This window comes from Trachypithecus francoisi, unplaced genomic scaffold (genome assembly GCF_009764315.1).
Source record: "Trachypithecus francoisi isolate TF-2019V2 unplaced genomic scaffold, Tfra_2.0 Contig01461, whole genome shotgun sequence".
Classification (NCBI taxonomy): domain Eukaryota; kingdom Metazoa; phylum Chordata; class Mammalia; order Primates; family Cercopithecidae; genus Trachypithecus; species Trachypithecus francoisi.
Window position 1 is genome coordinate 19,440,197 of NW_022681433.1, and position 27,035 is coordinate 19,467,231.

Sequence of the window (27,035 nt, forward strand, 5' to 3'; positions counted from 1 at the left end):
GCCAGGCTGGTCTGAATTCCTGGCCTCCAGTGATCTGCCTGCCTTGTCCTCCCAAAGAGCTGGTATTACAGGCATGAGTCACCACGCCCCACCAGTTGTCTTTTCTTAAATTAATTAATCCTATAAATTGCAACCCTAATTATTTGCCAATGAAACCACTGCAGAGATATGGGTACTTTGCCAGTGAGACCATTGCAGAGATACGGGTAATAAAACTGACAGCTCCTTATAGAAAGTTTCCTTGTGTTGTTTGCATGATTTCATTCAGGCAGACTCCTTCTTTTACTTCCCTTTCACCAGTTAAGAAATGGAATGCCTCTGTCTGTATCATATCAGCACTGTCAGTGTAAAACATTATGAAGGAGATAATATGGGAAAGAATGTGATATCCGAGTCAAGGACTCCTGCTACTGAGGCTGTATTCCCTGAGTGAAATTTAAACTTTAGATGACCCTAAAGTTTGCAGTGTCTGCAAACCAAACCTGCTCTGCAACACGGGACTTAGCTGGGGCCCCTCCTCAGACCCAATCTACCAGCCTCTCTTGGGAAGCAGCTTAGCAGTATCCATTTCTAAGAGCCTTCCCAAGTAACTGGAGCCTCTCTTCTCGCTCCCTCATATCATGCCCATGCTTGCACATCCTCTCTAATTTGCCTTTGAGAGATTCAGTTATTCTTCTACTAATTTTTAAGCATCTGTGCTTTTTCTAGGTTACTTTGCCTCTTTCTATACTCATTTGCTAAAATCATAAAACAACTATATTAAATAAAAAGAACACATCCCTTAGTCATTCAATCTCTTATTTATCAACTCAAGAAATACTTACAGAGCATCAGTTTTTTGCTAGATCCTGAGTCTACCAGGCTCAACTGACATGATCCTACAGGGTTAGCAGACATTTAACAACCAGAAAAAAAGTTTTTTGTTTTTTTTTATATGAACAAAAATTGTGGTGTGCTATGCTATGGAAAAATAAGTCCCAGTCCTACAGAAGAGAATAATAGGAGGATCCTGTCTTTGACCGGAGGTGATCAAGATAACCTCATCAAGAAAGTATCATTTTGAGCTGAGACCCTGCATTAGTCCATTCTCGCATTGCTACAATGAAATACCAAAGACTGGGTAAATTATAAAGAAAAACTGGCTCATGGTTCTACAGGCTGTACAGGAAGCATAGTGGTTTCTGCTTGGCTTCTGGGGAGGCCTTAGGAAACTTATAATTACGGTGGAAGGCAAAGCCCTACCAATCACATCTTACATGGCAGGGACAGGAGCAGGAGCAATAGAGAGAGAGGGGAGATGCTACACTCTTTTCAACAACCAGATCTCATGATAACTGTCAGGACAACAGCACCAAGGGGGTGGTGCTAAACCATTCATGAAGGACTCGCCCCCATGATCCAATCACCTCCCACCAAGCTGCACCTCAACACTGGGTATTACAGTTCAACATGAGACTGGGTGGGGACACAGATCCAAACCATAATGATGTGACTGTGTGTGTGTGTCTGGGTTGGAGCGGATGCTCTAGATAGAGAGAAGAGCATATACTAAAACACTGAAGCAAGAGAGTAGTGTCTGCAGAATTGGAAGCCAATGAGCAACAGGAGAGCAGTTTAGAGCCAGACGGCAGAGGTAACTGTGCCCAGCCTGCGGTCAGAGGCTGGTGTGTTTGTTTTTCAGTGCAACAGGAATGGATCCACTCATGGATTTTCAATAATAAGGTAAAATCAGATAAATACAGTGAAGGCATTTCCTGTCCCTGATTCTCACAGGCAGAACTTTGAAATAGCCAGAGGTGATGCGCAGGTAAGTGGGAATAATGATTAATCATTTGGTCTCTACGGTGAAAGCGGGGTCAAGCTTTCCTCTCCACTTTTCTGTCCCCCTCCCCAGTTTCTGACTTAGATCCTCACTCTGGCAGCCTGAAAAACCAACATGAGATCACTTAAGCGGGAGATGTAGAAGGGATCTTTCCTGAGAGATACACTCTGCCCTTCTCTGCACCCCCTTGTGCCACTTTCATGAAGTAACATTGTCCAATGGGACTAAGGACTATTGTGATGCTGTAGAAACAGTGATTTTATAAATTTTAACTAAGAAATCACAACTCAAATTGGATTAATTTGAATATATTTACATACTTGTTCATATATATTTATAATATTTATAATTTATAACAGCTTATATTATATATTTATATTGATTGCATTCATATTAATACATCAAATATACTAACACAGTTTCAAACTATATTTTGATTTGATTGGAATTTTACCTCTGCATATATAAAAACATAAATATTTATTATGTCAATAAAATAAATAATGTATCTACTGGCTAGAACTATAGTGGGATAGAAATACTTGCATAGAAAGTGAAGAAGAAGAATAATAGAAGGTGTTTCGGAATGAATGACTTCAAGCATTGTTCTCAGAAAGAGCCTGTGCAGAGGTGAAGGTTGCAGTGAGACAAGATTGCACCACTGCACTCCAGCCTGGGCAACAGAGCAAGACTCCATCAAAAAGAAGGAAGGAAGGAAGGAAGGGAGGGAGGGAGGCAGGGAGGGAGGGAGGGAGGGAGGCAGGGAGGGAGGGAGGGAGGAGGGAGGGAGGCAGGGAGGGAGGGAGGGAGGGAGGCAGGGAGGGAGGGAGGGAGGGAGGGAGGCAGGGAGGGAGGGAGTCAGGGAGGGAGGCAGGGGAGGGAGGGAGGCAGGGAGGGAGGGAGGGAGGGAGGCAGGGAGGGAGGGAGGGAGGGAGGGAGGGAGGCAGGGAGGGAGGAGGGAGGGAGGGAGGGAGGGAGGGGGGAGGGAGGGAGGGGGCAGGGAGGGAGGAGGGAGGGAGGGGCCTGTGCATATATCACACCTTCGGATGCATGTAAGCAACAGACTGACCTGCCTGCAATGTTCTCTGCAATATTTTTGTCTCACTGTGGCTATCTTGTAAAATTAAGACCTTCTACATTAAGCATTTTTTCAAAAGTACACAAAATATTATCAAAGAATATAAAATTATATAGTTATCTTTAAAACATAAGAATGTTTAAAATAGGATATGAATTCCTTAGGATTGACGTTTTAGTTACTAAATCTGTTGCTGAATGCTGAAGTATGTACATGAATTTACTGTCTATTAGTAAAGGGTTTTCAAAAAATGAAAGTGTAACTTGATTACCTGTAAATAAAAAAAATTTTAAAGCAGAGTGCCATTTAAAGTAAATATTTATGAATTAATGAAAATTAAGAAAATGATTTATACAGTTTTACAAACAGATGAATTAAATAATCAGTAAATAATCTTGACTCAATCAACCACAAACTAAAGACTATTATAATATTCCCACTATATAGAGATGACTAATGAAAAAAATTACAGTAAAAATACACAAAACCAATACACAATAGTTCACAATGAGGTTTAAGGAAAAGGGAAAAATGTAAACGCTACATACATATTTTGCTCCTGAAATTCTGATCCAGATAGCAAAGAAATGAATGTTAATCACATAAAAGGAAACTCCTATCAATATAATATAGACGAAGTGATACAGTGAACAAAACAAGAACATGCTTACCAGAAAACAATGATACTTACTGGAGAAAACCACATCACTTTAAGAATCCAAATTGTAAGTGCTAAATTCACAACGAGGATGATGAGTAAAAGAAGAACAAACAAGTAGAGACAGCGCTTTCTCCAGCCATAAATGCCAATTTTGTAGACATACGGATTCTCTGGCCTCTCTATGTGGGTGCCTTCTGTGGCTGTAGTGTACTGCTCACGCACCATCTGCCACGGGTGTGTTCATGAGAGGAGAGAGAAAGAGACAGAGAGGGAATGAGGGAGTCAACTTGTTTGTTAATACTGATTTACTATGAGCCTGAAAACATATTTTTCATCCCAGTCATACATTTACAAAATTAATGATTTTTTAAAAAGATAATTAAATATTATTCTGAAACATGTCAGTGTTTCAATCACAGGGAGATATTTAATCTGTCATTTAGAATATTTTATGTATGATAAACATTTGAAATCTAGTGACCATATTTTCAGATGTTAATAACTTCAGATGTTAATAAATTCTCTGTATCAAAGTTCTTCAGGGTTAAACTTGGAATTGAAGCATTAACCAAAAATAATCAAGTTACCAAGTTCTACAAAGGTTAATTGGGAGGAAAATCAAGCTGGTATCTTTAAAAAGGAATCCGTGGCCAGGGCGGTGGCGCACGTCTGTAATTCCAGCACTTTGGGAGGCTGAGGTAGGTATCTCATGAGGTCAGGAGATCGAGACCATCCTGGCTAACACGGTGAAACCCCGTCTCTACTAAAAATACAAAAAATTAGCCGGGCGTGGTGACAGGCGCCTATAGTCCCAGCTACTCGGGAGGCTGAGGCAGGAGAATCGCTTGAACCCAGGAGGTGGAGGTTGCAGTGAGCTGAGATCATGCCATTGCACTCCAGCCTGGATGACAGAGCGAGACTCCATCTCAAAAAAAGAAAAAAGAAAAAGAAAAAAAAAAGAAAATTAAAAAAAGTATTCATTTTTCCCTTTATACAAAGAACAGAAGTACTTTTTAGCTATGAAGTTAAAATTGGAGATTATGAAGACTTTCCTGATTGTAAATGTAGTAAAAAGATGAATCAGAATATAAATACTCTTCTCTGGGATTTCTTTTGTGCAAAAGTCACACATTTATTTTTAGGGGTGATTTGGAGTTGTCCTTGTTAAAAATAAGTTATGGTCTAAAACAAATCTTTAAATCTCCTTCCAATTTAACGACAGGCATTTTCACATATTATGATTATCTAAAATTAGGCCATTCATCACATAGTATTTTCAAATATCCAGGACTGACAGCCAGCATTATTCAACCCCTAAATGTTTAATGATTTCATAAGGGCATTATTCATCGACTCATTTCTTTGAACTCCTCCAGTCTTCCTTAGATCAGAGCCAGTGGCTCAAGCCAAAGTACCAGATGTATCCCTGATGGTTCTCTCTTCCCTCAAGCCCCACATCAGCAAGTCCTATCAATTCTACCTTTCATATATATCCAAAATCTGTCTACCTCTCTACATTTCCATTGCTACCGCATTAGTTCAGGTTACTCTGAATGCTCTCAACTACACTGCTGAAAAATCCACTTTCATTCTTTCCCTTCTTGAAAACCATTCCCCACCCAGCAGCAGAGGAAGGCACCAGGCAATGAGGGAAGCCGGCTAGGTTAGGAGAGGAAGCTGGGCAAGGTGTGGGCTGAGGCCAAGGTCACTTCTTAGAGAAGTCAGAGACACAGAGAGAGAGAGAATTAAAAAGACCCCCTCACTGGTCATCCAGAAACCAGTTCATTACGTACTAGCCCTGTGAGGGGGACCAGACTACACTGCAGTACCATTTATCCTGTGTAGACATGACTCTTAAATTTGATGTTATTTACAAAGGAGAACGGAGTTTAGAATATTCTTAAATTAAAATTACATACGAAGGCTGTGTTTAACCAAACAGCAAATAAAGTAGCCTGTAATCTCTTTTATAAATATTTTGATTTTTATACTAAGCCTAACATTTTTAAGCAAATCAACTATCACTGCCCCCCTCAAGAAAAAAAAAAACCCTTCAATTTGCCTAGTCCCTAAAAATTGCATATAACTAAATTCTAACTGAAAAACATGCACACAATATTAAATGAAAATTTTAAGAAAAGGAAGTTATTCCAATGTATCAATTATGCTGTGCTTCTTTTTAGTTACAAGACTAAATGCAAAAAGAAATTCTTGAGGTACATTTAATTAAGTTTCTTATCAAACGTGGTATATATGTATTTTTCCTATGGCCTGACAGTTCATTTAAAAAGTTTCAGATGGCCTCAGGGCCATTATTCACTTCCACCCTTATTAGCACCTTTGCTTTGGGATATGAATGGGAGGATTTAAAGTGACTTTCAAATGTTGCCGAAATACACAGATTCAAATGCATTCCAGTATGGAGACAACACACTTGTATTGTTTCACCAAGATTAACATTTTAGAGTATTTTGTATCAGCTGGGCACGGTGGCTCATGCCTGTAATCCCATGGGTTTGGGAGGCCGAGGTGGGTGGATCACTTGAGGTCAGGAGTTCGAGACCATCCTGGCCAACACGGTGAAACCCCGTCTGTACTAAAAATACAAAAATTAACCGGGCGCGGTGACAGGCGCCTGTAATCCCAGCTACTTAGGAGGCTGAGGCAGGAGAATCGCTTGAACCCGGGAGGTGAGGTTGCAGTGAGCCAAGATCATGCCGCTGCACTCCAGCCTGGGCGAAAGAGCCAGACTCTGTCTCCCCAAAAATAAATAAAAATAAAGAGAGAATATTTTATATAAAGTTTTCATTACGATCTAAACTGTTGAACGAAAGGAAGATTTTCATGGGAAAGGTAAACAGTCACTTGTCTGTCTTTCCTTCATAGACCTTACCATTAGGGATAGGCAGGCAGTCACTAGGAACCCCAGGAAGGCTATTTGCATCCTGAATGCACACGCGCCTTCTGAGCAGCCACGGCTGAGTGTAGAGAACTTTCTCCACAGAAACAGCAGAAACAGCCTCAGCCTGGAGTCTCCTGCCTGCTTAGGGCTCCTTTCTGGTGTGCCTTCTTAGGGGACTGTGAGAAGCAGGTTCAAGCTCCTGACCAGTTACCATCAATTTCCCGTCTTCCTGACTTCCCTGCTGTGTGGGGTCAGGATAAAAGGGTGCATTGAATGGTGATGACCATGGAAGCTACATTTACTAAGAAGTCAGAAACTTTCTGATGACGATGGAAGCTACTATCTGCTACGAAGTCAGAAACCTTGTGATGACGATGGGAGCTATTTACCAAGAAGTCAGAAACTTTCTAATTGTCTTATATAAACTAGATTTGATACTTGTTAAAATGGTAGCTGCTACAGTGCAACTCCTCTCACCTTATAAATGAAGGAACTGAGACATACAGAAATTAAGTAATTCATACAAGGTCAAATGGCAGTCTGGCTCCATAGCCTAAACTTTTAATCATAGCCTCTTCATTGATGTTAGACTTTCCAGAGATGTTTCTCAAGTAAAATTAATTGAGCATTTTAAAAACAGAGTTAAACAAGTCACGAAGGTGAAGCTGGGTTTTAAGGTGCCCTTCACTGCCGCCGCCACTGTCCCTAATCCATTCTCCATGTCAACTGCAGTGATCCTATCAAAGCACCCACGTGACTGCGCTGCTCGCCTTTTATAGAGGTTCAAAGGTCACACCGGTGCTTACGATGAAGCACAAACGCCTTTGAGCACAGCGAGCCCTCCTTCGTCCCCATTCCTCAGTGGTCCTACACACCAGTCATACTGAAGTTGAGGAGGCACTGAGATTTTCACAGATTCTGAGAAAAGTCTTGAGACCTTTACCAATCCACACATTACTAAATACTCCTGTACCAATGTTCCCGTAAAACTATCTACAGCATAACATAAACAATTAAAAATGAAGCTGGAATCCGAAATGGCCAAAGCAGCAAGTGATGGATCCTGCAATCCTCATGAGAACGTCGTAGAGCTATCTGGGCCTGCAGTAGGTCTGGAGAAGAATAAAGCCAGACAGATGCTACAGAGGCTGAGAGAAGAAGAGGGAGGGAGGGAGAGAAAGGAAGGTATCATGGGGTCAAGGCGGGTTCTGAAGGAACAGGACGGTAGCAGAGTCATCCTCAGGATGCTGTAGTTTCTCCCTTCCCACTAGGAAACCACAGCCCTGGTGCCTCAGCTGAGAAGACGCAAGGGCTGTGATGAGGGAGTGGAGGGAGATCCTCAGGTTCTATAAATTATGCAAAACTGAACACATTGGGCACCCACTATAATTTATAATTATTATTTAATTTTGAATGCAATTTAATAACGACTTAGTTTAGTGACTAGCAAGTACATTTTTTAAAGGACAATATGGAACAATTTCATTTTCAGCATTTTAACTGCAAGCTTAGCTGATATCTTTTGGACACTTGAATTTGTTAGTCCTTGGAATGCTATATCTAATTACATTGAAATGCTACTTTTCATTTGTCTTTGAAAGACAATCTGAAATGAATCCTAGAACCTATAAAACGAACCCCAACTTGTAGCACTACTTTTTAAATTCCGCGAAGGTGCCTCTTTGTACCTACAATACGTTTGCAAGAAAATAAGCCAAAAATAAACAGTGTATTCTGTGGTTCCTTTTGTCCTGGTAGTTACTCCATCCTGCTGGCAAATCTTTCAGTCAGCTGATTTATATTTTCCCTTATTATTTTTTTCTAAGCCTCCCTTTAAAAAAGTTGTGTTTGCTAGTTGTCATGTATTAATTTAGAAAACTCAGAGAAAGAACTCATAACTTCAGTAAGCTGAAACATTAGCACATGTGTACTTTTACCCTACTTATGTTTATTTTTTCATACATATTTTGAGCAACATTTTATATTTTCCAGATTTGGGGAAAGAAACATTCTTCCCTTTTTCATTCCAAAAACAGTGAAGGAGTCAGATTGCTATTTTGTTCTTGTTTTGTTTATTTCCAACTTACAAAACCACTGGACTTTCGTTGTCACTCATTTTAGTTTATTTCTTAGTGTCTACAACAAAACTGTCAAGAAAATCTAGAGCAAATGTAATTCTACCACTAAAGTTTAAGAGCAGAATTACAAGCAGGTGATCTTAAAGATGATACTTTGTCTAGATTAACTACAGGATACAATTCAACACCCAATAATATAGAAATGCTACCTTTGGCATTCTACAAATTAAAAATATTAGAACTACAGGATTATGCTAAAACTACAGAGCATATTAGTAGTCAGAATAACTTAGTTGAAATGAGAATGTTATTGATATTTGATATATCATTATGTTGTGATACACAAATTTATTCAACATTGTTTTAAATTTATTAACTATTATGCCACCAAAGAAGAAAGAATATTAAGAAACCTCGTAAGTGTTTGGTTTTTAGGTTGTACTTTGTATTGATATAAAATCCAAGTTAAAACTGAGCACTTACCTTAGATATTAAGAAAAGCACAATGGCGAATGAACTACTACCAGCCTGAGCTCTACCAAAGACAGAAGGTTTCAAACTTTTCCATGACTTACAGAAAGAGAGCAAAGCATGAAGCTTCAGCAACTGTCCCTGGAGAAAGGGCTCTCACGAGTGTAGCCCTGTCTCATGTTTCCTCCTCTCACATTAGCAACAGGCCTGTCTAATTTTACTCAATGACCTAAACAGTTCATACCACACTTAAAATTGTTTGGGCACCAATTCCAGGACACAGCTCTTTACGTGCCAAAAACAAACCAAAACACATAAACAAGAAACCAAACTCTTCTTGTTACAAAACCAACATTTCAACATTTAAACCCTAAAGCATGATAGTCTAACATAATTACAACTTCCTAAAAAAAACTTTACCTCAAACAAAGAGCAAAAAACTAAGACTAATTTCCATTAGAAACTAATGTTGATAAAATTTTATGAAAAATCTCTTCAAATTAATATGCAAGTTAGAACTTGTGACTATTACACATATACTAGTCTCATCCAAATGAATGGCATATTACCATGTAACAGTGACTCTTTAAAAATCGCTTTCCCTGAGCCTCTTTAAGTGAAAAACGTTAATATCTGAGGAGAAAATCCTACACAAAGATCACCATAATAGAAGGTAAACAAACTCTGCATGTTAAAATTATGACCGTTCTTTTCTAGGAAACTCACACTTCTATTATGTTTAACAAATGATGTGAATGTTACAACGTGATCTTAAATTGTCTTTATCTTCATTTAAGAGTAATCAGGTCATTCATTCTGTTTTATAAGGTGTAAAGACAATAGAATAAATATCTAACTTCTGAATAATTTTAATATTTTATTTTGCCTTATTTTTATGTGGCCTGGTTTGCAGCATGAATTAAAACTTACTAAATTATATACTTCATATTTACATTTTAGTACTAAACTTTGAATGTAAGAAACAGTACCTTAGTATACATGCACACAGAGTTGGGGACAACAGATACTGGGGCCTACTTGAGGAAGGAGGGAGGGAGAAAGGTGGGGGTCGGAAAACTCTTGGGTACTAGGCTTACTACCTGGGTGATGAAATTATTTGTACATCAAATCCTGGTGATATGCAATTCATCTATGTAACAAACCTGCACATGTACCCCTTGAACCTGAAATTTAAAAATGAAGAAAAAAAGGAGCAATGCTGTAACAATGCATATGCTACATGTTCATTTTATTTTCTTCTCAGGAGACTTTTCTCTTCATCCTGCTTATTCATACTCTCCCACAACTTCTTTTGAAATCTGATGCTTCTATCATACCAACAGCTGCAGGCCTTAAATTACAAGCTTCAAATAATCTTACATTTGTAAGACATTTGAAAACCTTTCATGAATTCTCTGCACATTAGTACTTCTACTTTGGGAATTCAGCTAGACATAAAATTATAGGACAACTATCAATTTCAAACAAAAATAATATATTAAACAATAATGATATGAAATGTATTTTTGTATCAGTGTATGTCTGAAAAGTCAAAGTCTGAAACTGCTAACTCGATATTCTGATATTCTGATTGAAATGTCATGCATTTAAAGGTTACAATTGAGAGACCTTTTCATCAATCGTAAATTGGTTTTGTTGCAACGAACTTTTCAATGTTTTGGGAACTGCTTTGTACAAATATTAGCCAGGCAATGTGTTTGATCCCCACTCATATTTACAGATTCATTTAATACTATCCACACCTATGTTTAGTAGGGCAGAAGAACGACATAAAGAAACCTTTGATTTTATCATTTAGTTGAAATTATTAAAGTAAGACCTTCAGTTTGTAACGTAGGCAGCTTCAGATTGTAACACACACACAGACACACACACACACATTTTGAAATGTTCTCAACGGAATCATAACATTTTAAAGCTCCAAGAGACCTTAAAGAAATCTAGTCTAACACTCATTTAGGTGTAAAATAATTGGTTCCAGATTACAAAGCTGGTAACCCTATAGGTGCAAGTGACTTCAAAAGTCCTCAGGCCTAATGTACCTATTTGGTACTTGGGGGCTCCATGACAAACGTGCTTCCAACCATGGTCCTACGAGCCTATGGGGACCTTTCCTGGCTTCCCCTTCATTCTCCCTCTGCTTCCATTCTTGACTACTACGGTCATCAGTTAGTGCTGACCTTTCTTCCTGACGTCCTCTCATCAAGCTCTTCCTTTGGTTTGGGCATGGATAACCCTGTTGCTAGCTTAAGCGGTTGGGTTGGGGGGGATCACTTTCAGAATCAGTGAAAATAGGGAATTTCAGTAGTGATGTGGTCAGTTTTGGAGAAATCATTTCTATTTTGAGATGAAATAAGAGATGAGGTTATCTGTAGAGGGAGAATGTGGAAATAAGGGAATGAGAAAGTTCAACATTTGAAAATAACAGAGCATTTTAATGATTTGGGTTGTCAACTGACTAGTGAAACATATTAGGCCATGTCCAAGGCCTAAGTGAAGTTGATAAATATATGGATAGCAGTCTCATTTTAACAGTTCTCATGACTTTATAAGCTAACTGCAGTCATGGATTACTGTGACTAAATCCCTCAAAACTGCTCAGCCTTTCCTCCAATACAACACACCTTGTCTCTCCACAGTTCCTCCAATACAACACCCATTGCTCTTTCGTCCATCTTTCCTTCCTCAGTTAACGATGCCATCCCCCAGAAAGTCACAGAAGACAGACTTAGGGCTCTCCCTCACTCACCAGTCTGCCAGTCACTAACTTCAGTGGATTCCCTCTGAAGGACCTCCTGCTCTGCCTGCCCTCCCTCCTTGTCCCTGCCTGACTTAGGGCCTCACTGTCTCTGGCATCGCCTGTTGCCATAGCCAAGTACCTACTTCCTATGCTTCCAGGAACTGCCAGCCCCCATCCTATATACCTGGGGACTGCCACAGGAATGATGAGAACAGGTGATTCTGTCCATATTACTCCTTGGCCTAAAGCCCTTCAGCGAGCCTCCAGGATGCAGGACCAAGTTCTTGACACATGCCTTCAGGGATGGGCCCTGTTCATCTCTTCTGTGCTTTGTACTGGGGAGTTCAGAATCACAAAAGTGACAATGTCCTTGGGTGCCTGGCTATCTTTGAAGAGGGTTACCTCCCATCTTTTTCTACTGGTGAACTATAATTTAACCTTTAAAAGTCTGCTCACAGGCCGGGCACGGTGGCTCACACCTGTAATCCTAGCACTTTGGGAGGTCAAAGCGAGCGAATCACTTCAGGTCAGTAGTTCAAAACCAGCCTGGCCAACATGGTGAAACCCCATCTCTACTAAAAATACAGAAAAAAAAATAGCCAGACATGGTGGCAGATGCCTGTAATCCCAGCTACTTGGGAGGCTGAGGCAGAAGAATAGATTGAACCCGGGAGGTGGAGGTTGCAGTGAGCCAAGATCGTGCCACTGCACTCCAGCCTGGGTGACAGAGCAAGACTCCGTCTCAAAAAAAAAAAAAAAAAAAAAAAAAAAAAAAAAAAAATCTGCTTACATGCCACTATCAGTTTTCTATACTTAAAAAAAAGGGACACATATTAATTGTATATATTTACTGGGTACAAAGTGATATTTCAATACATGTATACATTAGGTAATGATCTAATCAGGATAACTTTTTATCCTGATTAGCATATCCATCACCTCAAACATTTGTAATTTCTTTATGGTGGGAACACACAAAATCCCCTCTTCTAGCTATTTTGAGATATACAATACCTTTTTGTTGACTATAGTCACCCTACTGTGCAACAGGACACCAAACTTCTCTAATTCTAACTTTTTACCCACTGACCAAGCTCATCCCTTTCTTACCCTTCCCCTCCCCATTCTCTGGTAATCATTGTTCTACTCTTAACTTCCAGGAGATCAACTTCTAAGGTTTTGCACATGAGTGAGAACATGCAGTATTTGTCTTTTCATGCTTGGCTTATTTTACTTAACACGATGTCCTCCAGGTTCATCCATGTTCTCAAAATGGCAGGATTTCCTTCTTTTTAGAGGCTGAACAGTATTACACCATGCATATATACAGCATTTTCTTTATGTATTCATCTACTGTTAGACACATAGGTTGATTCTATATCTTGGCTACTGTCAATAGTTCTAAAATAAACATGCAGATGTTTCTTTGACATACAGATTTCATTTCCTTTGGATATATACCCAGTAGTGGCAGCACAGAAAACCTCTAAACCACAAAGGTAAACAATAAGAGAGGAAGGAAGGAACAAAGAGTCTAAAAACAGCCAGCAAGCAATTAATAAAATAGCAGGAATAAGTCCTTACCTATCAACAATAACCTTCCATGTAAATAGGTTAAACTCCCCAACTAAAAGGTATAGTGTGGCTGAAGTGATTAAAAGACCCAACTGTATGCTGCCCACAAGAGACTTATTGCACCTATAAGGACACACATAGACTACAAGCAAAGAGATGGAAAAAGATATTCCCTGCAAATGGAAACCATAAGTAAGGAGGGTAGTTATACTTGTATCAGAAAAAATAAACTTTAAGTCAGAAACTATAAAAAAAGACAAAGATGGTCATTATATAATGATAAATGAACATTTTTACAAGAAAATATAGCAATTATAAATATATATGCAACCAACAGTAAAGCACACAAATATATAAAGCAAATATTAGATCTATATGTACTTTTAAACTTAACTGTAGTTACTTGTATTTTTGTTGTCATTACTTGTTTATGCTGTTCTCTCTACTAGACCATAAACTCTTTGTTCAATGTATACATATAGTGAGTCTTCAATGAACTAAACTGAATAGTTATACCAGCCTTATTTGTTTTTTTTAAAAAGTGATATTCATTCCATACAGTAACCTTAAAAAACCTGAGCTATCACAGTATCTGGATGACATTATAGGAAGTGTCCAGAAGAGGTCAGTATAACAGTAATAAAAGTATGGTTTTGGGAGCAAATTAAATGTGAATGCAAATTAAATTATTTTGCAAGTAATAAACTTTAAAAGCTTTCAAAAATACTATGTCAATTATTTTCCTCTTTAATTAAAGTTACAATCCTCAAAATAGATGGCCATAGACCTTTGACATAAACAAAATGAGTAATCAAATGATTTTATACTCAACTGAAAACTAAGAGTTTTCATCTGGATTGTAATTACTTGGATGATTCTCACTCGGATTCTCTGATTATTTATCAATATGAATTACCCAGTGAACACATTTTAACAAATGTAATTAATATTCCCTGTAAAATTGTTATATCAATTAAATATTTGTATATTAGACTACTAAATGTATTGTTTTCATGGTACCTTTGGGGAACTGGAAGTCAATACTTACAAAAATTGAACTCAGTGTTCTAAGAGAAGATAGAGGGGAAAAAATTCACAAGTAATAAATAAGAAATCATTGAGATGCAGGAGAAATTAGGTATAAGAAAGGCTAAAAGAAAAAGAAAACTCTTCTCTTCAGAAGAGAAAATAGAGTACTACCTAAAATTTCAGTGTTATGTTATACACTGGCAATTACTGAATTGGGTTATGATATTCTAAAAGTATTTTCCCATGAACACATGACTTTGAATAATTTGTAAGAAACAGATATTGCAACTCCATCAAGTATAGACTTCTTGGGCAGTGATTATTTGGGCAGAGAATGTAAGTGTGACATGTGATATCAGAATCACAGGAAATACATTAAGAATAATTATCAAAATAGAAGCTATGCATGGTAAAAAGGAAGTCAATCAGAAAGGCTTAGAATAAAATCTCCTGCTGTCTCCTTTTCCTCACCACACCACTACCTCCACGTGTCTGAGGTCACTACTTAGATCTTCCTTTTCATACTTAGCTCTTACCTTTAATTGGCCTCCTATTGCTATGTCTCAGTGTATTAACTCTAGACATGATCTATCCAGTTTTTTCATGCAGGTTTTCATCCTGCAGCACTCTCCTCCTTTCTCCTATGTAGTTCTGTCACCCCTTTCAGTTCCTTCTATGGTCAACTTGGCACTTTCACACAGTCTACTTAAATATTTATCTCCTGTTTCAAAATCATGGAGAGTATACTTGACCCTCATGCTCTTTTACTGAGTACACGGTGCTGTGGCCGCTCCATCCTCCACCTGTGACCATGGTGCACACCACTCCTGTCTCCAGCCCTCTTTCAGTTTACCTGCACTTTTACATGATCAAAGCTGATTCCATTCCATTCCATTTGAAAACCATAATGGCATCTCCTGTGATTTGACCAGCTTGATTAAAAAAAAAAAAAAAAGGCAACAGAAAGTGTTCACATTTTTATAGCTATGTTTCCTTTCATAGACAAATACTGATTTTATAACCCCTGTGCCACTCAGTGTTTCTATTGCCAGTTCCAAATGGAATCTACTTTGAAAAATATCCCTCCAAATATTTTAATTACTTCATATTGACATTATGGCTTTCCCACACAGTTTTTATTGCTGGAATTTCTGAATTCCTTTTTTATCTCTTTGTTGCAAGAAGAAATTGTGTGAAATATGTCTCTGACATTCTATCTTAGTTGTCTCCTGACTTTTATTAATTTTTAATCTACTATATGGAGTCGATTCCATTTTTTTCTCCTTGAAATGTACTTGCCTTCATTTTTTAATATAAACAGTTTCTGTCACGATTGGATCATGACTTTCTTGTGTGACTAACCTCCACCTCCCTTGTTTTGTAACTATATTACTTTTCATTTCTTGTATTGTCTACCTCTATCACATCCTCAAGCTTCTGCCAAACTTGTAGTAATCGTGACCATCATACACAATCTCCTTTTTCTGTGGTATTGGTGTGATGCGGGCGCTCCCTCTTCCTGTCCCCATCTGCTGGTTGAGGCTTCCACAGCTGTGGCCTTGAGTAGGTGTCAGTGCTCTCTTGAGCTGGGCTAATTGTTCTCTGAACCTTCACTCATGTTCTTTCATTTACTCCCTTGCTTTGATGGAGTGCACCCTCAATAATTATTCAGAAAGGAGGGTTGGGAAGCAGATTGTCTGAGACTTTTGGTGTCTGAAAATTTATCTATTCTGCTCTCAAATTGGTTAATAATTCATTTCATTTAGCATAGAATTCTGGATTGAAATAGTTCCTACTGAACTTTGAAGTCCTTGCTGCACTGACATCTATCATTAAGAGTTCCTGCAGAGACATGTAATTCTGTCCTAATTTTCATTTCTAGTTTACATTGAGTAAGATATATTACTGTTTAAAGGCATCTGTGCCTATCTTTTGGTCAAATTAATATTCTTCCCAATTTATTTCCTTTTACATTCATCAGACATTTTATACATCTGATGTGATCAAAGAGAAGACAGCATGCAGTTAGGAAATTTAAGTGTATTCATTCTTATTGCAAACTAGTTATTATCAAGAATACTAAAGTTATATTCCATGAATGTTCTTAAATTTCTTTACCTTGATCAGAAATTTCTGATGAAGGGTTAGAAAGTGGATGATGGTAGGAATTATGAAAAGAATAATAGATGACATAAAGTAAATTTGGAGGAAAATAACAGAATTGAACAGAAAAGAGCAGAAGTCTGGATATAGAGGAATAGAGCGATCTGTGCCCAGGAAACTTGAAAGTATGTTGGCCATTGAAAATTTGTGGAAATCTTCATTTATATAAGAAACACTCCTTCTCTGAGATGGTTTCTTCCATTATAGTAACATTCCTGGGCTCTCTCTTCAATTTTTACTCATTTCTTCCCAGGAAAAGTGGATTTCTGCACCTCACCTGTGAGCTGGAGCCAGAAAGCAGGCCTGCATGTGTGATCCCTCCTCCCTCTTTAGGGACCTGGCTTCATGTCTGCAGAGAGGACAATTTTTGCATGGGTCCTTCATGCTGAGAGTTTAAGATGCAATCTTCCCTTTGGAAACCCATGATTTCCCAGCGCTGCCTGGTGGGTGAGTGGGTAGACCCTTGTCCAGAATGTAACAACAGGAGTCCACCACTGCTGCACATCTAGCATATATTCTCTAACAGCTCCATTTGTCAAACAAAACTGACAGAGCTTCACTGACCTCATTCTTTCGTCTGTTTTTCAGTTGGTTCAGAAAGCGGGCGGTAAATAGAGATATGATTTTTCTCAATCTTCTCAAACTCAAAAAATATTAACATCAGCATTTAACCACCACATATATTTGTAGAGAATCTACTACAAGTAAGGGCTATTCTGTATCAACATGTGTCCTTCTTTAACCCTTCTCTCCCACTTCCTTCTTTCTTGTAGGACTGGTGTCCCCCTAAGCACTTTCATCCTACTCCTGGCCTTCAGCATAGGCTAATCTGTGACTGTTGCTTGTCTATAACCTGTTCATCCATCACTTGATATTAAGTTTGAGGGCAGAGACTCAGTCTTGATACCTACATTTCCTTAGTCTCTAGATACTCATTAATTATTTGCTAAATTAATGAATAGGTCAGTAAACCATTAACTTGAAACCATAAACTTTCTGGGCTTAAGTAGCTTTCTTTCCCACTGAGGAGGCAGACAGCTACATACTCAATAGTATGGTTAGCATTACAATTTAGACATGAACTAAGGGCTGTGGAAGCAAATAAAGGAAAACTTTAATGTATTTGGAAGAGACCTGTTGATTCTCCAACAGCACAGATCATTATTACTAATTCTTTTAAATTTTCTAATATTTTTATATATTTTAAATAGGCATAATGTAGTACTATATGAATATAATTTATAAATGTATAGAAGTCAACACATACTGAGATATGTCAGTCACTTTCCTAAATGTTATGTTTTTTATTAATTCACAAACAAACTTGGAGATCACCAACCTAAATCTTAAACCAACTTTCTTCTTTGAAAAGGAGAGAGAAAAAGAGAAAAGAGAAAACCACAAATTCTTAGAGCTTATTGGACATCTCCCTCAAAGTTTCCCTGGAATACAGACACGAAATCACGCAATATTGCAATTGCAACATTGCAAATGCCTCAGGGAATAAAAGTACGGATAAGGAGAGGTTAATCCATGAGTAAGAGGTAGTGGAGATGACTTGTGATCAGATACTCAAGTCCAAAGGCAATCTTCCCTGTACAGGAAATCTGATTCCTTTCAATTATATGGTATGGGCCTCAACCCTGGTCTCCCTAATTTTGAATCGTATCCTCAGTGTTGATGACTTTGGCCCAGCCTCTTAGATCAGGGGTTCCCAAGCCCAGGGCATGAACCGGTACTGGTCCATGGCCTGTTAGGAACCGGGCTGCACAGCAGGAGATGAGTGGCTGGTGAGTGAACATTAAATTAATGCCGAGCTCTGCTTCCTGTCAGATAAGTGGAGGCACGAGATTCTCACAGGAGTGCGAACCCTGTTGTGAACTACTCATGAGAGGGATCTAGGCGGCATGCATCTTATGCCTGATGATCTTCTCTGGAACAGTTACATCCTGAAACCGTCCCCTATGCCCTCCATCTATGGAACAACTGTCTTCCACGAAATCGGTCTCTGGTGCCAAAAAGGTTGGGGACTGCTGCCTTAGATCCCAAAAAGTCAGATGCAGATTCCTTATAGCCTCCTTGGTTTGACAGCTTGGCTGATACCCTGTACTCTGATTCTGATTAACATTACATGGCGTTAGCTTCAAAATCTTCTGTTCTCTATCTTTCCTTAGAGATAACAAAAATCTCAGGCTTTGAAGTCAGTTGAGCTTTAACTTTACTTTCTTCACTTAACAGCAGTATCATGTTAAGTCAGTCAGTTATCTTCTTCAATGGTCAACGTTCTCCTATTAATGTTGGGAATAATACTATCTCCCATTTAAGGTTAACGACACAATTAAATGAGATAATGTACAAAAGCTGTTTGACATGTAGTAAAATGCATGTTAAATGGTTAGCTATTATAATTATTTCTTAATGCTGAGAGTGAATTTATCAAAAATAAACAAGATACATGACTTACAGATTATGATACATGTGGCCTTTACAATAAAAGTATCTTGGTTTACCTACTGATATGCCTGACATGCTAAAGACATTTTGACTTAATGTTATATGTTATCATTTATGTGCTCAATTAGTAATTAACTCTCATAGGCAGACCATAGCATAACACTTTTATACAATCAAGCCAAATTATATTATTTTCTTTATAGTTTAGCTTTCAAATCAACATCATGGGTCAACAAGTTCCTCTGTTATGATGCATACAGGTCATTAGGCTTGACCACACACAGGCGCACAGTCATAGGCTGAAAGGCAGAGAAGCTGGACACCCATGCAGCTGCACTTGTCTTGCTCCTGACACTACCTCTCTCAGGTTACTTCTGAGGGTCCCTGAGCTCCTCACCTCTCATCCTCATGCCAGCTACTAAGAAGTCTTTACCATCCTGTTCCCTCAAGAAATCTTTGTCCACTGAAAATGTGTGCCTGGATACCAGAGGCCCCATGACAACAGACATGCTGTGTCATGAGGTCACAAGGGTGGTGGCAAGACAATTACGCTGTGGCTGGGGGGAAAGACACCAGCAGAAGAAGGTGACAACAGGAAGAGGAGAAGCAGCAATTCAGGTGGCTTTAGCTCCTCGTGTTTGAAGACTCAAAGGCAGGGACATTTCATGGACACATAGACAAGCTCATGTCTTTATCATCCTTCCTTCTACTCAAACTTTCTTTGCATTGATTCTCTGCCATATGTGCCACTTGGCTCCAGCAGACATCTTACATCATTTAATTCAAATCATTTCAATTAATGTGTGTATACTACCCTCAATAAGTTAATGATCACAAAGTCCATTTGTTTTCACAGGAAAGGAGGATTCCAATTAAAGGAAGAAATGAAGGGTTTGGCCCTAAGTACATTAAATATATCACCCAGCCTAGTTCCTTAACATGAAAGAAAGCAAGCAGTTTGATATCAAGCATTAGATTCTGTGGGATTTCATGTGACTTAGGACAGGACAGGCCAATCAGACATTCTCTTGTTCACAGAGATTATTTTAGAAGGATTCAATCCAAACCAATTAGGCTTAATGAGAGCAAATTCCACAACTTTTATTTCTGCCACCAGAAAGACACATTTTCTTCTCCGCTTGCCCTGAATTGGATAGTGCCTGAAGCCTGGATTTCTCGCAGCCACACAAGCCAGCCAACGCAGCAGAGAACAGAGATGAGGGACAGAGAAAAACTGATGGCCATGCTTAGGCCATGGATCAAGGCATGCCCAAGCCAGCCCCCATCTTGTGCTTCTCAGTTACGCCAGTCAATAAATTGCCTTTGTTCAAAACCGTAGAGTTGATGTTTGATCATTTGCAACATGAAGAATCTAATACAAGTTTGAGGCAAACCAATGCAATAATCTAAAGAAGTTGCTTGTGTGTGTGTGTGTGTGTGTGTGTGTGTGTGTGAGAGAGAGAGAGAGAGAGAGCGCGCGACTGAGTCTCACTCTGTTGCTGGACTGGAGTGCAGTGGTGAGATCTTGGCTTGCTGCAATCTCCGCCTCCCTGGTTCAAGCGATTCTCCTGCCTCAGCCTCCTGAGTAGCTGGAACTACAGGCATATACCACCATGCCCAGCTAATTTTTGTATTCTTAGTAGAGACGGGGTTTCACCATGTTGGCCAAGACGGTCTCGATCTCTTGACCTCGTGATCCACTCACCTCAGCCTCCCAAAGTGCTGGGATTATGGGTATGAGCCACTGTGCTGACTGCCTTTTTTTTTTCCCGCAGGGTGATGGTGGTGTTAGATCCTGACAAATGGAAGAATGAGGGGGGAATGCAACCACAAGTAGAAAGGAATATTTAAAAATGAGGACAGAAGATGGACACAAATTTGAATGACTCCCTGCCATTAGTCAAGCAAACAGAACTTAGAGGTTGTGGAAATCCACATCATCAGTGTTGGCTCACATGAATGAGGAGGGCTGTTCACTGTTCTCCTGTGCTCTGGGTGGGAAGGGGGTCAAAGATGAGGGTAGAGAAAGATTACTAGGTTTTGCAAGAGAGAACGAGTGGGAAAATTTAAGACGACAGCTCTAAGTTTTATATGGAACTATTAGAGAATATATGCTAATAGTTTAATCCCACTTACTTGGGAGGCTGAGGCAGCCGAATCGCTTGAACCCGGGAGGTGGAGGTTGCAGTGAACAGGCACAGCGCCACTACACTCCAGCCTGGGTGACAGAGTGAGACTCTGTCTCAAAAAAAAAAAAAGTTTGCCTCCTACTGAAATGAATATATTAGAATGGGGAGTCACTTAATCTTTGCATTAAAAAATTCACTGTTCATCCCCTCCCCATGGTTTTGTTCTTTTTTATTCATCCCAACATTTGTAGTTCAAAACTTAGTCCAGGAAATCTCAGGCATATATTATTTGCTTTATCTCATATATAACATAATTATGGACTTGAGGATAATGCTGCAATATTCATTTTGCTTATGCTCTTTCATTGTTCAAAAATGGCCTGAAAACATTCTTTACCCAAATGTTTTAACATGATGAAATAATTTTATTAACATTTTCTACAAATATGAAATCAAAATAGGCCCCAAACAAGATTAAATCGTTCATTGCTGGGCTGAGAATAATTTTTCTATTTTGTCTTTAATAAACTAGTCATAAGGGTAGCTGCCATCTCTCTCAGAAAGTCCTTCTTTACATAACCCTCAAATAAGTTTATAATCTTGAGCTTATGTCAAGGGAAAGTACAGGAGAAGGTGCAGTGGGAGAGGAGAGCCACGGGAGAGGGAGAGGGCTGAGTAGGCGAAGGAGAAAATGGGAAGGGGAAGGGTGCAGAGCAGGCCGCCTTGAAGAGGGAAGGGTACGTGCTGGCCCAGATGGCCCCGACTGCAGAGGGCAGGAGCAAAGCAGCGCCCGCCTGAGTGCCACCAGAGTAGCAGGGAGGTCATCTGCTGTGAGTCGCAGGGAGCAGGGCTGGCAGGAGGCAGAGGAGAGCCGTGGAGTTATGACAGGGCTTCTACAGGGAATGGGAGAGGACCATGTCAAGCTTAAGTAATGGGATGGCAGACTGGCACCTCTCCTCTCTCTTGCATCCTTTCTTGCCAAATGATGTCTGCACAGGCTAGTTCCTATTTCCCTTCTGCCATAATGGAAGCTTCCTGAGCCCTCACCAGAAGCAGATGCTGGCGCCATGCTTCCTGTACAGCCTGCAGAACCATGAGCCAAAGGAAACCTCTTTTCTTTATAAATGACCTGGCCTCAGATATTCCTTTATTCCTCTGCCATTTACCTACCTTAGCGAATTACAGCCTCTCTGGGCCCAGTCTTCTTCCATGTTAAATGGGGTCCCAATCACAGAGTGTGTGTGAAAGTGACATGAAATGAAACACCTACAGTGACTCTTAAAGTAGGAGTTCCATCAACACAATAAACAGAGCATCTTTCTTTTCAGAGCGAGTGCTGGAAGACAGAAGTAATGGTACAGTGGTATTAAGTGTACCTGTGATAAGTAAATTATCTGGAGAATAATTTATTGAGTATTTCTGGCAAGTCATTTTGGATTAAGGGGAGTTATAAACAAACTGAGTCAACAATCTTAAAGAAAAAAGACAGGAAAACAAAAACCTGGCTACCAGTTGAGGCGACTGGTCCGGACAGCAGGGCCTACCAGGAGAGAAGAGAAAGAGAATGCAACCAGTCCTTGGTATATGGGGGGCATTTGCCACTGCAGTGTCTGTACGTCACCATGCCTTTAAAATGCAAGGCAACCCCAAGTGTAACACAATCCACGGTATTTCATGCAAATAATTCAATGATTTTCAAAAACATTCTTTATAAAAGTATAACTTTATTATTTAGCTTTAGCCTTTTTATATCTGGTTGCTAGTTAGGCCTTTGTCTTCAATTCAATACGATTTTAGTTAAATTTTTCATATTTAAAAATGTTCCCTTTTCTTATTCAGGTAACTTACTATATCTTAGTTTTGAAAAAGAGTTTAGCAACAAATATTGAATAAAGCCTACTAGACAAAAATAGTGTATTTTTACACATTAGTATCTGGTTCATGTTACTTTTCCAGTTCAGCTTTCATTATTTAATTACTTATGTAGCTATACTTTGATATAATGGAATGACTCAGGGTTTTGTACCTAAAGCAACCAAGCCCACATCCATGCCGGGATTTAATTTACGTGATCTCACTCAGGGGTCCAGAACTGCATTCCCTCTTCAAACCAAGTCTGAATGAGGCATTAACCTAATTGAAATTGAGTCTGAATTAGGTATTAGGTCCAGACATTTTTCTAGACAGCAGATCTGTAACTACTATCAGATTAAATTACCTTGAAAAGCATCATTTTACCCTCTTCTTACTTTTCCTGCTGTTTCCTATTCCAGCAGAAATATTTCCCTCATATGTAACAAAATGAAACGTGAAAATGCATGTTGCTAAGGTAGTTATTTTATTTCCTAATTTTGAAGATGTCATGTTCAGAAATGTATATGCTAATTTACTTTAACTGGGGATTCCTGTATAGAAAACATTGTATTGTTACCACTGTCAGCACACAACTCATTTTTTTACTTCACATGTTTAACTACAGAAAACCTAACAAAATCGGCATTCAAAAACTACAAGGCACCATCACTTAAGTATGAATTATTGTACCACTATTATGTCCATATAAATCATTTTCTTATAATTTTAGAATAAGAAATAAAATTTTATTTATCTTTTTTAGTTAACTATAACCATGTCCCTAGATACTTATGTATTTTACCCACAGTACAATAAGGTGTCCTGTAGGACACAGTCTTATTTTTCTAATTTATTTATTTATTTATTTATTTATATTTGAGACTGAGTCTTGCTCTATCGCCCAGGCTGGAGTGCACTGGTGCTACCTCGGCTCACTGCAACCTCCGCCACCCAGGTTCAAGTGATTCTCCTGCCTCAGCCTCCTGAGAAGCTGGGACTACTGGCGTGTGCCACGGCACCCACATAATTTTTGCATTTTTAGTAGAGATCAGGTTTCACCATGTTGCCCAGGCTGGTTTTGAACTCCTGACCTCAGGTGATCTGCCAGCCTCGGCATCCCAAAGTGCTGGGATTACAAGAGGACACAGCCCTTTTTTTTTTTTTTTTGTAACAGACAGAGTCAAGCTCTGTTGCCCAGGCTGGAGTGCAGTGGCCTGATCTCGGCTCACTGCAAGCTCTGCCTCCTGGATTCACGCCATTCTCCTGCCTCAACCTCTGGAGTAGCTGGGACTACAGGCGTCCGCCACCATGTCCAGCTAATTTTTTAAAAATATTTTTAGTAGAGACGGAGTTTCACCGTGTTAGTCAGGAGCCAGGATGGTCTCGATCTCCTGACCTCGTGATAGGCCCGCCTCAGCCTCCCAAAGTGCTGGGATTACAGGCATGAGCCACCGCGCCCGCCCAGGACACAGTCTTAAGTAGTAGACATCAAGTGAGAGTCTGACAAATAAGAAAAAAATCATTCCTAAGATAACAAAATGTTGCTGATTAAAATGTAATAGTGTGTATATATATATATTTATATAAAAATGATTTTAAATATTACCAACCCACAATTTATAAAATGCTACTTTTAAAATGGGGTTATTATTACCCTGGTTATCTCTGAAAGGTGTTTTAGTAGTTTTAAAATGTAAATAAATTATTTGTACAATGTGAAAGTTTGCTTATTGATTTTATAGTCTGTTATGTAGACTAGCTAGGCTATGTAGTTCTGATCATTTGAATTTATTAAATGAGCTATTTATCACTACCTTTTTTCCGAGATTTAAGAAAGGCTCTCTGACAGATTATAGTCATGACGCAGGACACCTTCTCTGCACATGTGAGGCCACGGTATAAGTGTACCATACATGTTAATTATTTACATGTAACATACACTAAGTATTGTCTGTCATATTTAGCAAAACGCATTAAAGGTGAAAAGAATAGAGGACTTAAGTACAATATTTGAAAATATAACTGCCGTATAACTTTAAAAGTTTACTGTAAGATATTTAAACACATGTGGATGGATGCCTGTTTGCTAATCAATTTGGAAGCATACTGTCATGAAGAGAAATTTTAATACCAGAGACACTGAACTGGTTAGCAAAAGAATCCATCAACAAAAACGAAGGTTTCAGCTTATGTGTAATTTTGGAATAGAATTGTGTAATCTTTTCTTTACAGTTTCTTTATAGCCTGTTCATGTCAAAGGAAGAAAAGCATAGGAAGACCCGTATTCAAAAGATTTGCATTGAAAAATGTAAATACTATTCCATTGCTTTACTAGCACCAATTTACCTGCGTTAAGGAACAGCCAGGAGTATTAGTACATGAATACTATGGATACACATGGAGTGCCAGCATTATAAAATCCGCCTGTACAATGTCATCACTGGATGAGTGGATGTTTCACAGATCAACTGTCTGGCACTGTGCTAACATTCAGAAACATCAGAATACTCAGTAATGATGTAAGAGCAAGCAGCTTGCTGACTTTGACGTAACCAAGTGACAGCATGCATATACGTAAATACTAATTAGTGGTACTTAATGTAGGTAATGAGTATAAGGGCGGTGAGGATCATCAAGAAATTATGTAATCCCACTGAAGATGGCAGAGCCCCGCTGCACTTCAGTTCCCCTCTAAAACCCCCAAGCAAACCCTATGCAACTTTGCACTTGGTGCAGACACTCGGCTTACTGTGTTCCAGACTCCCCAGCAAGCAACCCAGGGCAATGTTTTTGGCAAAATCATGTGCAGAAAACCAATTCACTCTCATTCTCTCACACCAGACACAAGCACGCAACAAGTTATTAAGCCTCATTGCAGAATGAGGATCAGTTAGTGAAGTCTTTGGGCGAAGAAAGCCAACTGTCTAAATTACATTTTACTCTTGTCTCTGAGCCCCCACAACGGGGCAGGGGAAGGATACTGCTGTCTAGGGCAGAGAAGGGGAGAAGAAAGAGGGCACGGGTGGTTATGGAGTCCTAGGGGGAAGGCTGGAACTGGCATAGCGACGTCTAACAGAAGGGTTAGTTTAGGAGGTTGGAGGAGAAGGAAGGGACTCAGGAATCTGGGGAACTGAAGGCGAAGTGGCGGGCAGTGGCTATTCTCTTTACCTGCTGTACTTCTTGGAGTCCCGGAACGCAAACAGCCACTGCATTTCCCTTCATTCCAGACGGGATGACACCACAGTCTTCTCCCCGGACAGCGCGGGCCTCCGCTGCGTCCTTCCTCAGCGACCGCAGCGACGACTCTGCTCCAGGGCGGGGGAGCAGCTTCCCGAGCCGCGGGCGCCCACTTCCCCCCCGGACTCCGGGCAATACCGGCCAGGGCGCGCGGGGAGGTGGGGGCCAGCCAGGGATCCCCCAGGAACTAGCCTGGGCTGCTGCACCGCTGCCAGGGCCGTCCCGCGCCTAGCCCAGCCCTGGGCGCCGCCGGCTGGACGCCAGTCACCTCCCACTGCGCCCCAGACGCCGCCAAGTCCCAGTACCGTGCGCCCCTCCGGATGTCCGAAAGCGCCTCTCCAGGGCAGCTGATGCCCCTCTGTGTCCTTCCCGCGACGGGCCGGGCCCGCCACTCCACACCTCCCGTGTCCCTCCACGTCCATCACCGCGTGCCTCTCCAGCATCCCCCTCCCCTCCGAGATCCAACACAGCACCCCTTCAGCTGTTTCCCGCGTCCCACCAGAAGTTCCTCCAGTGACTGCCCCGCCCCTCCACTCCACACCCCTCGTGTCCCTCCATGTCGGTCACCGTGCGCCTCTCCAGCATCCCCTCCCCTTCAGTTCCTACACAGCACCTTTCAGATGTTCCCCACGACGCTCCAGCGACTGCTCCGCCCCTCCACTTGTCCTGTCTCTCCAATTCTATCCAGGCGCGCCCCTCCAGCACGTCCCCACCGCTCCACTCCACTCCCTCGTCCCTCCACTCCGTCCCCGCACGCCGGCACTCTCACTCCGAGCCCTCTGTGTCAAAACGCCGCGCCCTTCCCAGCGCTCCTCCTTCGC

The 27,035-nt window shown here is 40.2% G+C and overlaps 1 protein-coding gene across 5 annotated transcripts in view; it reads right to left on the reverse strand.

The window, feature by feature from the left end:
- Nucleotides 1–26,300, reverse strand: part of SGCG (sarcoglycan gamma) — an 89,577-nt gene extending 63,277 nt beyond the window's left edge. For 2 of the 5 annotated variants that reach the window (XM_033237285.1, XM_033237320.1), the window contains exons 1-2: nucleotides 26,146–26,300; nucleotides 3,592–3,786 (exon numbers count right to left, since the gene is read on the reverse strand). In XM_033237285.1, the coding sequence (XP_033093176.1) occupies nucleotides 3,592–3,786; nucleotides 26,146–26,199 (249 nt within the window). In that variant the 5' untranslated portion in view covers nucleotides 26,200–26,300. Of the gene's footprint in view, nucleotides 1–3,591; nucleotides 3,787–6,454; nucleotides 6,705–9,024; nucleotides 9,183–19,391; nucleotides 19,480–26,145 lie in introns of those variants that run through there. The other 3 variants (XM_033237294.1, XM_033237313.1, XM_033237304.1) reach the window with 3 other exon arrangements.
- Between the last annotated feature and the right edge of the window lie 735 nt (nucleotides 26,301–27,035).